The 13,709-nt window shown below is 40.3% G+C and overlaps 1 protein-coding gene across 12 annotated transcripts in view; it reads left to right on the top strand.

Moving 5' to 3' along the window:
• CAST (calpastatin) overlaps positions 1–13,709 on the top strand; it is a 129,046-nt gene that overhangs the window by 56,940 nt on the left and 58,397 nt on the right. For 10 of the 12 annotated variants that reach the window (XM_060009123.1, XM_060009122.1, XM_060009119.1 and 7 more), the window contains one exon: positions 8,999–9,058. In XM_060009123.1, coding sequence (XP_059865106.1) covers positions 8,999–9,058 — 60 coding nt within the window. Of the gene's footprint in view, positions 1–3,942; positions 3,988–8,998; positions 9,059–13,709 lie in introns of those variants that run through there. The other 2 variants (XM_060009130.1, XM_060009127.1) reach the window with 2 other exon arrangements.

The raw sequence follows: 13,709 nt of genomic DNA, 5'->3' as shown, positions 1-13,709 counted from the left end.
ATTTATAAAATGCAGATAATAATGATTAGGTCCTAGGATTTTATAAAGATATATTGAAATCAGATGCCCAAAGCCCCTGCCACAGTTCCTGGCATATGGAAGATTCTATAGTCCTCACCTACCTCCCCATCACACTGCAATTAATACTAAGTAAATTGTTCCCATCTCCCCTGTGAAGTTTTTCCTAGCCATCTTCAAACCCACACCTCAGAAATAGTCTCCCTCTTCTGATCTCTTATAACTTCATATTGTACTTAAGATCCTATCGCAATTGACCTGCTCTTATATTACATACATGCTGAGATGTAAGTTGGTGCCCTGATTAGATCTGCTGGCACAAAGCCATGTTCTCCCTGAAAGAGATGGCTCAACTTCATTCATAGATGACCCATTTCATCAGTATCACGTTTTCTGTTACGATTAAATACTATACTTTGTTAGGTGACTGAGTTGCAGTTCTCTTTAGAAGCACCATTATTATGTTAAATAATTAAAGGCATTGCAAGACAAGACGGTATGTCATGGTGTGACTGCGTGGCAAACAATAGAAAGAGCTAAACTTCTGAATATTCATCTCCTAAAGTGAATAATCCATCACCATAAACCTGTTCTCACTGGGTCCATGAATGGTGTTTGTAAAGAACGTCAGTGCTTTCTTTAGAAAGCCCCTCATTAGCCGTCTATTGTTTGTTCCAGGTGTCTTACAGGAAGCAGCTCAGGGATTTTTTTGTGTATATGCGTTTTTTTGCAGAGCTAGGATTTGTTTTTTGGTTTTTTGGTTTTTTGGTTTTTTTTGCAGTACGCGGGCCTCTCACTGTTGTAGCCTCTCCCATTGTGGAGCACAGGCTCCGGACGCGCAGGCTCAGTGGCCATGGCTCACAGGCCCAGCCGCTCCGCGGCATGTGGGATCTTCCCAGACAGGGGCACGAACCCGTGTCCCCTGAATCAGCAGGCCAACTCTCAACCACTGCGCCACCAGGGAAGCCCTGTGTATATGTGTTTTTTTAAAGTTATACAACTACTGGGTAATGACAATAAAGATGTAAAAGACTAGATGTTTATGTTTTCCTAACCAGTTTTCTGACCTGTGCTTTGGACAAAATTTCTGATGATTGAATAAAACTCGTATAATGTTGCTTTTGAGCCATCAGATAATACTCATGTTTATTCATGTACAAATGTATACATTTATTTATTTAACACATACTTATTAAGCAACTACTGTGTGCGATGCTTGGGTACCTGCAGCAGCTGAGACAGGCATGGTCCCTGCCCTCATGGAGTTCAGGTTTGGGTCTGTCTGACAGATCCTGTGAAGAAAGAACTTTAAAAAAACCCCATGATTTCTTTTCTTTCATTTTTGGGATATGTTATTAAGGTAAGAATCTCATTATGGTTCAGAAGCAAATTATACATTTCTCTCTTGTGCATCTAGCAGAGCTAACTTTAAAAGTTAAAAATCAGTTAAGTTGATTTTGATTTGTCAGAACTTCTTAATTAAAAATTTTTTTTTAATATTTGTTTTGTGCTTTGCCCAGATTGCCCTAATATTTGGTATGTAATTGACTCTCGCAATAGCCCTGTGGGGTGCATGGTATTTCCACATGGGAAGCCAGTTGCTCTTCAGGTTTAATCGACTTACCTGTGGACTCATCACCACTAAGAAGCTTTCAGGCTGAACCTTTCTTCTGAGTTATTAATTATATTCTTGATTCTAGCTTTTTTTTTTAAAAAAAGAACCAAGGTATTAAAACTATACTTCATTCTTTGTTTAAATGAAACTTCAGTTGACAATTAGAAAATGGAAACAAATATTGGAATCAACAGTGATTTTTGAGCTCCTCTCTGCTATTAAACACTGTGGTAGGCACTGTGGAGAATAGAAATGACCCCTGCCTCTTGATCAATTTACAGCTTCATTGATAAGACATGACATACACTTAGAAAAGACTCCGTAACCCTGAACAGCATATATGATTACGTGTTCAAGTGAGAAGTACAAACATATGAGAGTTGAGAAGGTAATCTGAGCTAAAGCAGATACAGGTGTTGTATCTTGAGCTAAATCTTCAAGGGGAGGGTAGGAGCTGTCTGAGCAGGGAAAGGCTTCCTCAGCCGTGGGCATGACAAGAAAGGCTTCCTCAGCGGTGGATGGGAGCCTGATGGTGATGATAACACCGACCAGCATTTGTCCAGCACTTACCACTTGCCAAGTGCTGTTGTAATGGGTTCATGTACATCAACTTATCCTTAAAACAACCCTATAAGGTAAGAATTGTTACTATTCTCATTTTATAGATGAGGACACTGAGGCACAGAGAGGTTAAGTAACTTGCTCGAGGTTGCACATGAATTCAATGCTAGCTGGAATTTCACCAGTCTTGAGTCCAGAGCCGCCTCTCACTCTCTTAACCAGTGAGTTATGCTGCCCGATGAGGTTCTCCTGAGACAGGAAGGACAGCATCCTGGGAGGTGGGGAGACATGGTGTGGGGCATAGCAAGAGACGTAGTGGAATGAGGAGATTAGGTCAAATATGGAAAGACAAAGGTTCAGGCAGAAGACATTGGACCTTATCTAGGACAGTGAGAAACCACTGAGAGTTTAGTATTTCATCAGAGTGGGAACATGGTATGCATTGATTTCAGGTAAATTAGGCAGCGATAGAAAGGAGTGGGAGCTAGAAGTGGGGGTGGGGTTAGGGGTGGGAGAGAACAAGGCATGGAAACTATTAGAAAGGCCTTGATGTAATCCAGGTGTGAGAGATACCTGATTAGACCAGGGAAAGAAATTAAAAGGATGGAATGGTAATGAGGACTTGGAGGTAGACTCCAAGCAATTCAGCGGCAGATGAGTTTCCCTGAATTACGTCATTAGGCCCTTACAGCAACTCCAGAGGCAGGTGGTGTTACTCCCATTTTGCAAATGAGGTTGAAGGCTTCTGGGAGGATAATTAATGTGAATGAGTAAGTGCTGGAGTCGGCATTTGAGCCTGCATCTGACTTTCTTGGCTTCCTCCCTTTAAGGTAAAATAATGTTGTCTGGTAATAAAGTAGGGCTGCTGATAAAGTATGGAGAACTGTTCACATAGTAAATGATATTTAAAATCATGGGCGGAGGGTAGGGGGAGAAGAGGGACTTCCCTGGTGACGCAGTGGTTCAGAGTCCACCTGCCGATACAGGGGACACGGGTTCGTGCCCCGGTTCGGGAAGATCCCACATGCCGCGGAGCAACTAAGCCCGTGCACCACAACTACTGAAGCTGGCGCGCCTAGAGCCCCTGCTCCACAACAAGAGAAGCCACTGCAGTGAGAAGCCTGCACATCGCAACAAAGAGTAGCCCCCACGCACAGCAATGAAGACCCAACGCAGCCAAAAGTAAATAAATAAATAAATATATTAAAAAAAAAATAAAGTCATGGGGAGAAATCAACTCTCCGAGGATGCAGTAATATAAGAGAGAAGGCAGAGGGTTTGTGACTAAATATTAAAGAAAGAGAAGAATGGAGCAAGTGGAAAAGGCTTCCAGAAGGAAACAGGTCAGAGGGCTGGGGATTGGACCTGGAGCTCCCTGCGTCACAGCAGCCCTGGGGAAGAGGATGGTCAGTGATTCAAAGTGAAACTGCGGATGGATTATCAGGTGGAAAAGGGCAGCACGTACGTGGGCTGGCATTCTCAGTAACCTCCGCAAACAAAGGCAGCTGGGGTGTGTGAAGGGTGACGTGCTGCCGGTGGGAGGCTGTGGGAACGCTGGCAGTGAGGGGTAGGGAGAGGAAGCAAGGTATGGGGTGAGCGGCAGCCGCTGACTCATCTGCTGGGTGTGCTCTGGGTGCACTTTCTGAACTGAACTGGGGCAAGGAGGGAGACCAAAGTGAGGCTGAGTGACTGGAGGGGAGGATTCCCATGCAACAGCTGACAGTGCCTGGAAAGAAGCTGTTTTTTGGGAGCCCAAGCAAGTGAAAAGACTCTAGGACATGGGAGACAGAGAGGTAAGGAGCCGAGGGAATGAGTTTTTCATCAGCCAGATTTAATGGCAGCAGAATGGATGAGTAAGCCCTCTAGGACCCCGCCCCTTCTGAAGAAGCCCTTGGGTCCAGCCAGGACCTGTGGGCGAGCTCACAACCCTCTCCGCTCACATCCAGCATCACAGGATCGTTGGCTTGGTCCTAGGTCTTGCTTCTCTTCTCGTGCAGCCTCACTAGGCATCCTGCAGAATCAAGGGAAAGCCTTGGATAGAAACCTGCCGTGAGTAAGAGTGGGGGTGAGCAGATTAGTGTACCCAACAGACAGCTCTTTTAAAGGGACCCCATGTGGTGGAGGAGAGACTTCATGCCGCAATTAGGTCATTACTTGCCTGTATATGGTACTGTAAGTGAGCGGGGATTGGCGAAGGCGGATGGATGCCCACTTAGGATTGCAGTGGTTCGGAAGTTACAGTGCCAGGGCTGGCGCTAGTGAGATACACCTGAAAGGAAGGGCATGTAGGATTCGGATATTTGGGGAAGAGAAGCATCCCAACCAGTGGCACTTATGTGAAAAAAACATAAAGGGGGAGGTGAGAGAGCTGTGCTCTGAGAAAGGGATGGGCTGGCTGCCTGGAGCAGATGTTCTGCGCTGGGAGATGCGGTGGGATTGGAGACTAGGGGTCTTTAAAGGCAAGAGAAAGGATTTCTGTGTGATACAGGGGGTAACAGGAGTCATCATCGCAGGCTCTACTATAGAGGGAGGCATGCGCGTGGGAGTGACACGTGTGAAGACTAGCGTAGCCAGAACAGGTGAGGGAGCTAAAAGGCTGTAGTATGGGAGACCTTTGCAAAATATATGTGAAAAAGGAAAGCAGTTTCCATTTTTCAGGGGTCTTAAAAGCATACCATCTCCCCCTCATATTTCTAATCATTTCCTGCAGTGAACTCCAAAATTCTTATTGTAGCAAGTAAACAAATTTAAAGAGGTTTTGTTGAATAAAGCCAGAACGTTAACATGCCATACTGGATAAGTACAGGATTAAATATTAATTTTTTCTAGGCTGCAATTACTTTCTTTGATCGATATTGCTTTGTTTTAATGAGATTTGACAACACAGTAAGATTACTTCAGGTGGGCCTACAACTGACTTAGAACCAAAACATTTCTTCGGTCACCTAGGATTTTCTTCATACCTGTTAGAGCACTTAAGTTGTAACTAAACCTGTTTGATGTCTGTTTATTGTGCTGGACTGTGAACTCTTTCAAGGCTGTGACAGTGACATTCATTGTGTATCCTCAGCCCCAGGCTCATTGCTTTTTAAACAGCAATTGTTGAGTGGCTGGGTGGAAAATAATTATATTAAAGTACTTTTTCTCTGTTCTTTGTTACTCTGATTTGTGCCCTAATTAAAGATTATAAATGATTCATAATACTCTGGATGTCAAGAGATTTGCATGGGTCATTTAGGAGGGAGAGTATTGTTATGGCCGCACTTTAGTCTTATATACAGTCCTAATTCCATAGAGAGATTTTGGTATTTGAGCACTGATGTTGCTTTAAAACCGTCTATGCCTTGATATTAGGACCGGCTGAGTGGTCGGTCCTGCAGCAGAGAGTCACTGGTTTAAAAGTCAGGGGGCCTGGCTCAGCCCTGGCACAGACATCTCGGAGGGTTCTCCCCGCCTTCTGCCTGGGTGATGCCCCCGTATCCTTCAATCTCCACATTAACTGTCACTTCTTCAGCGTCACCTGTCCTGACTGTCCCCTGAATTAGATCTGGTTGCCTAGTCTGTGGGACATGGTACCCTGTGATTTTCCTTTATAGCACTTATCACAAGTAGTTACTAAAGTGGTTATTCTTTTTTTAAATTTATTTCATTGAAGTATAGTTGATTTACAAGGTTGTGTTAATTTCTGCTGTACAGTGAAGTGATTCCGTTATACATATGTATACACATTCTTTTTCATATTCTTTTCCATTATGGTTTATCACAGGATATTCAATATAGTTACCTGGACTACACAGTAGGACCTTGTTGTTTATCCATCCTATATATAATAGTTTGCATCTGCTAATCTCCATCCCTCTCCCCCTTGGCAACCACAAGTCTGTTCTCTATGTCTGTGAGTCTGTTTCCGTTTTGTAGATAATTTCATTTGTGTCATATTTTAGATTCCACATGTAAGTGATATCATATGGTATTTGTCTTTCTCTTTCTGAGTTACTTCACTTAGTATGGTAATCTCTAGGTCCATCCATGTTGCCGTAAATGGCATTATTTCATTCTTTTTTTATGGCTGAGAATATTGCATTGTGTTTGTGTGTGTGTATACATATATATATACATATACACCACATCTTCTTTATCCTTTGTTGATGGACATTTAGGTTTTTGTCATGTCTGGCTATTGTAAATGGTGCTGCTGTGAACATAGGGGTGCATGTGTCTTTTTGAATTATAGTTTTGTCCAGCTATATGCCCAGGAGTGGGATTGAAGTGGTTAGTCTATTAATGTCATCTCTGACCAGACTGTAACTTTCACAAGGTCAGAGACAGGTCGGTCGGTTTCCCATCAGCTAACACAGTACTTGACACAAACTATGTTCTGGATAAATACTTACGGAGCCAGTGAACTGTGGTAATCTTTATGAGATACCATTTTCCTCATCTGTTTAAAACCTACATATTCAAAGTTTTTCTCTAAGGTTCTTCAAAGATTTATGGGTTAACTCTTCAAAATTCTTAAATTATAAGTTATTCACACCTATGATTAGAAAGTCAAACCATGTAGAAGATTTAAATTGAAAGTGTATATAATCCCCCAGTAAGGGTAACAAATAGTAAACTTTCCTTGTCTTTACAAATAAGATTGAACACACTACACTTAGCCAGAGTTGAACCAGCCCATAACAGGGTGGGATTATTTGCCTCCTTTCCAGCCCCCATGAAGTGGTTTTCCTATTTTAGTTTCAAAATGTTTAGTGCCTTAGTGACGGGATAAAACTTTCACGGAGGAATCTATGCTGAGAACAGGTGTGGCCAAGGCCTTCAGCTAAATTCCCATTACAGCCTGCTCCATGCTTACTTATAGGCATTCCATGGAGATCTGACTGTCCTTGGTGAGCCTTTGAAAGTCTTCTTTCTAGGATTTAAGGATCCCTTCCAGCTATTGCTTAATAAAGCAGTAAGGCAGATTGGAAAACCCAAGGCTATGTAATTTCAGGAATGTTTTAATAAACTTGGATGTTTAGAAAATGAATGTTCACCCGAAGATTTGCAGCTTAAAAAGAACCTTTGTGTGGAGTGTTTGTCTTGGGTGGTTTTAGATGGCTGAGGGAAATCACTGAAGGAGTGGGATGTAGCTAAGTGGAACTTCTTGAGTTTGAATGGACCTTTGTACAACCAATTCTACTTGTGGAAAGACAGAATTGTATAGATATGGGAATGTTAATCCCCACAAACTAAAAAAAAAATTCTCCAGGAAAAATGCATATTCACATATTTGTCCATTAATTTGATGAGGGAAATCTACTTTGGTACCTCTTCCAGTTCTTTATCCCAAAGAGAATGTGAGAGAGACAGCACATGCCTGCCACAGTGACAAGGTGTGTGTGTGTGTGTGTGTGTGTGTGTGTGTGTGTGTGTGTGTGTGTGTTTTAGGGTGGGGGGCTGCTTAAGGGTGCTCAGGAATAGTTAAGTTCATATGACTATGTTTGAAAAGTCAGTATACTAAAGCTTTGGGCTTTTATCTGTAAAATGTGGCAATTTAACTCTAAGCGCCAACATGCTCCACATTAAATGAGGTCGGTGGGGAAAGTGATCGTGTTCGTGAGCCATGGGTTATAGTGGGTTCACGCAGTCACCTTGAGTGTGGTGTGTCGAGGTAGGGGAGCTGGGGCACCAGCAGGGATGGGTCCACCCTGCCTGGGGACTGAGCTTCTGAAGTGGCTCAGGGCCAGGCATCAGGGGATGGGGCTCTGGGTGCTGCTGGCAGGGAGCAGCTGTTTACTGACAGCCAGTTACTTAAGAAGACAACTGGTGCCAGATGGAATCCCTGGGCTCTAAAACCTAATGGAACTCAAATGTTAAGGAGGTTTAAATGAGCCTGAGTTGGAATTCACAAAGAATGTAATTGTGAGTTTAATATTAACCAGTGTAAGTTACTAGCGTATGTATTTCTCAATACCATGCAAGTGTCCACATCCACATCCCCCTGCTTGGGTGATTAGATTGCAGGGGCTGACTCCACATCCCTAGGAAAGGTGTTTCTTGAATACTTCAGTTACCATTCATCACCTTTGCCCTCCAGGGAGGAGCCTAGATGAGACAGATAATATAGCAATATCCCCTCTGCAACACGATCTCCCACCTTCTCTTCCTTACATGACGATTCTAATCTACCTGAGCCTATTTCCCAGAGCTATGCCTACTTGTCTATCTTACAATAGCCTAGGAATAATGCACTAGCAATTTAATGAACACCTATAATGTGCCAGGCATTTTACCCACATTATCGCAAATAATTACAACCCTGCAAAATAGACATTATAGGCCCCATTTTATATACTTGGAAAACTAAGACCCAAAGTCACAGAGCTAGTAATAGGCAAAGCTGGCATTTGAACAAAATTCTGTAAGTTTCAAAGTCCATGTTCTTTCTGAAAATAATACAAACAATAATTAGAATAATATTTACTGAGTACTTAAATACCAGGCAGTAATAAACTTAGAAGGTAGTTGTTACCTACGGAACAAAAATTGAGAAAGGGGAAACCAAGGATCAGAAAATTTAAGTAGCTTGCCCAAGGATTATTTAGTAAGTAGCACACTCCAAATGTGAACCCATTTGATCTGGTTACAAAGGCTTTTACCCACTGGGCAACACCACATACTGAACTTTTATGGGAGTGGTACTCTAGGTGAGGTAAAACCAAGGTAAAGAGTTAAGAGTAAGTATGGTTAAAAGGACCCGAAGGACAAAGAAGGTTGTAGGTTAACTATAATTAAACTTCTTATTTCTTTCCTTTCTAGGTGACAACTTCCTCTGCTTCAACCAGGAAGTCTTCCAGTATGAATCCCACAGAAACCAAGGTATGGAGAATCTTCAAGGGTCAACTTGGGTGAATGCCTTTCAGTTGATTATATGGTAAAGCAAAATGAATGTGGGCTGTTGACAGATGGGTTATGTGTCCTAGGAAACTTAGGCTATGGAAGTAAACGTTTTCTTCCTAATTAATGAGGGTCTTTGGAAACTCAGCTTTCCTTTCAGTATTTGCCTCAAACACCATCTATACACTTATACCTCATTTTAGAATATCTAGAAAAGAGCAGTCAGCAAGAGTTTTTTTGGTTCTAGACTTGAGTTTTTTAAATTGTAAGATAATTCCTCTAAATACATTTCTCTGGATCTAGAAAGGAATATAAATTCTTAATTTCTTGCTAAAATGGTTTTATTATCCTGGCCACTTAAAACTAAATCTAAGAATGAGAAAGGTTACACTAAGTGAACATAGAAAGAAGTGATACAGATACTGGTTATTTCAGATGCTTTCTGAAGTTTCTTTCTGAAATTTGACTCATGTGGGGTACCATCTTATTGATAAACCTTTGTCAAGTTCTTGGGATTTATTCTGATTATAATTTCTTGGAATTTCAGAAGAAAAAATACAAGCATGTCCTCCAGTGTGATTGCCACGTGGAGTAAGCCTAGTTCTGAAGAGCTGGCTGAGCTGCCTTAAACCCTCTCCCCTAATTACCATGACTCAAACCGTGTTTCTTGGGAATGTTTTGGGATGGAAGATTAAAGAGAGAGCATTCTCAAGATGCTCTCAACTAATTCTTATGAGCTAATATTCTTTAGTGCCTTTAAGAGTTACCCCAGCTCCATTATTATCAAATTTTGCTTGTTGAAAATTACCCACACACTTTTGCTTTCTATTTTCCTTGTAACTTTACTGTCCCAAGTAGGATCCTATGCCATAACTTAGTACTGGCACCATAATTTAGTGCCACTGAGGGATCCTATGGCCTCATCTTGAACTTTTCTTTAAAGGACATTGCAAATACCTTGAAACACACTGTCCAACTCTAAACTCTTATAAATGTCATTTAGCACTCATTTTAATTTTTAAATTTATTTTTAATTTAAAGTTATGTTTTTACTTAGTAATTTACATTTACATAAATTTACATAAATTTACATAAATTTACATTTACATTAATTACATATATTTTCAAAATATATGTTAACTGATCCGTAATTAATCTATTAGCTGTCACTACTTATTTATACCAAGCTTAATCTTAAAAAATAAAAAAAATCTGACCTTAATCTTAAAATAATCTTAAGACTGTAGTAGAAATATTTACCCCCCCAAAAAAAAAATTCTCATTGAACCTAGAGTCCATGAAAGTTAAAGTAAGGAGAGAAAGGAAAGCCAGAAATATAGGATTTCTGTTTTATTATTTTGGTTTCATTTGACACAATGCCTGTTTATAATCCACCCCCGCTGACTCTCAGCTTGAGGACCAATGATTATTTCAAGTGTGCCCTGTTATCCAGAGTAAGTGTCAGCAATCACTTCAGCCATTGCTAAGCATGGATCATGAGAATTCCTGGCACTTCTACGGAACTGGATGAAGAGAAGAGAGAGAGAGGAAAGTAGGAGAGAGAAGGAGGGAGAGACAAAAATAAGATGCACATGATGAAGTGTCACCAGTGGCTGACTCAGGACCACTTTTTGCCTCAATTCTCTTTCCTTGGTGGATTTCAATCACACTATTCTCATTAATCATCTTATCTTCATGTGCTGCTTTTTAAATTTTTTTTTAAATTTTAATTTTAAGAAATGTTTATTTTATATTGGAGTGTAGTTGATTTACAACGTTGTATTAGTTTCAGGTGTACAGCAAAGTCATTCAGTTTTACATATACATGTATCTACTCTTTCTCAAATTCTTTTCCCGTTTAGGTTATTACAGAATATTGAGTAGAGTTCCCTGTGCTATACAGTAGATCCTTGTTGGCTGTCTATTTTAAACATACTAGTGTGTATATGTCAATCCCAAACTCCCAATTTATCTCTCACCCCAACCTTTCCCCTTTAATAAGTTTGTTTTCTAAGGCTGTGAGTCTGTTTTTGTTTTGTAAATAAGTTCATTTGTATCATTTTTTTTAGATTCTGCATGTAAGTGATATCATGTGATATTGTCTTTCTCTGTCTGACTTACTTCACTTAGTATGATAATCTCCAGGTCCATCCACATTGCCGCAAATGGCATTATTTCATTCTTTTTAATGGCTGAGTAATATTCCATTGTATATATGTACCCCATCTTCTTTATCCATTCATCTGTCCACAGACATTTAGGTTACTTCCATGTCTTGGCTATTGTAAACAGTGCTGCAATAAACACTGGGGTGCATGTATCCCTTTGAACCATTGTTTTCTCTGGATATATATGCTTAGGAGTGGGATAGCTAGATCATCTGGTAGCTCTATTTTTAGTTTCTTTTTTATTTTATTTTATTTTATTTATTTATTTATTTATTTTTGTGGTACACGGGCCTCTCACTGTTGTGGCCTCTCCTGTTGCGGAGCACAGGCTCTGGACACGCAGGCTCAGCGGCCTTGGCTCACGGGCCCAGCCGCTCTGCGGCATGTGGGATCTTCCTGAACCAGGGCACGAACCCGTGTCCCCTGCATCGGCAGGCGGACTCTCAACCACTGCGCCACCAGTGAAGCCCCTATTTTTAGTTTCTTAAGGAACCTCCATACTGTTCTCCATAGTGGTTGTACCAATTCACATTCCCACCAACAGTGTAGGAGGGTTCTCGTTTCTCCACACCCTCTCCAGCATTTATTGTTGGTAGACTTTTTGATGATGGCCATTCTGACTGGTGTGAAGTGATATCTCATTGTAGTTTTCATTTGCATTTCTCTAATAATTAGCAAGGTTGGGCATCTTTTGATGTCCCTCTTGGCCCATCTGTATGTCTTCTTTGGAGCAATGTCTATTTAGGTCTTCTGCCCATTTTTTGATTGGGTTGTTTTGTTTTTTTGATATTGAGTTGCATGAGCTGTCTGTAAATTTTGGAGATTAATCCCTTGTCGGTCACATCATTTGCAAACATTTTCTTGCATTCTGTAGGTTGCCTTTTCATTTTGTTTATGGTTTTCTTAGCTGTACAAAAGCTTTTAACTTTAATTAGGTCCCATTTGTTTATTTTTGTTTTTACTTCCATTACTCTAGGAGACGGGTCCAAAAAGGTATTGCTGTGATTTATGTCAAAGTGTGTTCTGCCTATGTTTTCCTCTGAGAGTTTTATAGTATCTGGCCTTACATTTGGGTCTTTAATCCATTCTGAGTTTATTTTTGTGTATGGTGTTAGAGAATTTTCTAATTTCATTCTCTTACATTTAGCTGTCTAGTTTTCCCAGCACCATTTATTGAAGAGACTGTCTTTTCTCCATGATAGTCTTGCCTCATTTGTTGTAGATTAATTGACTATAGGTGCATGGGTTTATTTCTGGGCTTTCTGTACTGTTCCATTGATCTATATTTCTGATTTTGTGCTGGTACCATACTGTTTTGATGACTGTAGCTTTGCAGTATAGTCTGAAGTCAGGGAGTCTGATTCCTCCAGTTCTGTTTTTCTTTCTCAAAATTGCTTTGGATATTCGGGGTCTTTTGTGTTTTCATACATATTTAAGAAATTTTTGTTCTAGTTCTGTGAAAAATGCCATTGGTAATTTGATAAGTTGCATTGAGTCTGTAGATTGCCTTGGGTAGTATAGTCATTCTGAAAATATTGCTTCTTCCAATCCAAGAACACGGTATATTTGTTTGTGTCATCTTTGATTTCTTTCATCAGCGTCCTATAGTTTCTGGAGTACAGGTCTTTTACATCCTTAGGTTTATTCCTAGGTATTTTATTCTTTTGATGTGATGGTAAATGGGATTCTTTGCTTAATTTCTTTTTCTGAATTTTTGTTGTTAGTGTATAGAAATGCAACAGATTTCTCTGTATTAATTTTGTATAATGCACTTTACCAGATTCATTGATTAGCTCTAGTAGTTTTCTGGTAGCATCTTTAGGATTTCCCAGGTATAGTATCATGTCATCTGCAAACAGTGACATTTTTACTTCTCCTTTTCCAGTTTGGATTCTATTTCTTTTTCTTATTGCCATGGCTAGGACTTCCAAAACTATGTTGAATAAAAGCAGTGAGACTGGACATCCTTATCTTGTTCCTGATCTTAGAGGAAATGCTTTCGGCTCTTCACTGTTGAGTATGTTGTTAGCTGTAGGTTTGCCATATATGGGCTTTATTATGTTGTGGTATGTTCCCTCTGTGCCCACTCTCTGGAGAGTTTTTATCATAAATGGGTGTTGAATTTTGTCAAAAGCTTTTTCTGCATCTATTGAGATGATCATATGGTTTTTATTCTTCAATTTGTTGACGTAGTGTATCACACTGATTGACTTGCAGATATTGAAAAATTCTTGCATCCCTGGGATAAACCTCAATTGATTGTGGTAGATGATCCTTTTAATGTATTGTTGGATTCAGTTTGCTAGTATTTTGTTGAGGATTTTTGTGTTCATCACTGATACTGGCCTATAATTTTCTTTTTTGGTGGTTCTTTGTCTGGTTTTGGTATCAAGTTGATGGTGGCCTCATAGAATGAGTTTGGGAGTGTTCCTTCCTCTGCGATTTTTTGGAATAGTTTCAGAAGG

Source organism: Delphinus delphis, chromosome 3 (genome assembly GCF_949987515.2).
Source record: "Delphinus delphis chromosome 3, mDelDel1.2, whole genome shotgun sequence".
NCBI classification, from domain to species: domain Eukaryota; kingdom Metazoa; phylum Chordata; class Mammalia; order Artiodactyla; family Delphinidae; genus Delphinus; species Delphinus delphis.
Note: the sequence above shows the minus strand (reverse complement) of the source record. Positions and strands in the feature narration are given on the sequence as shown.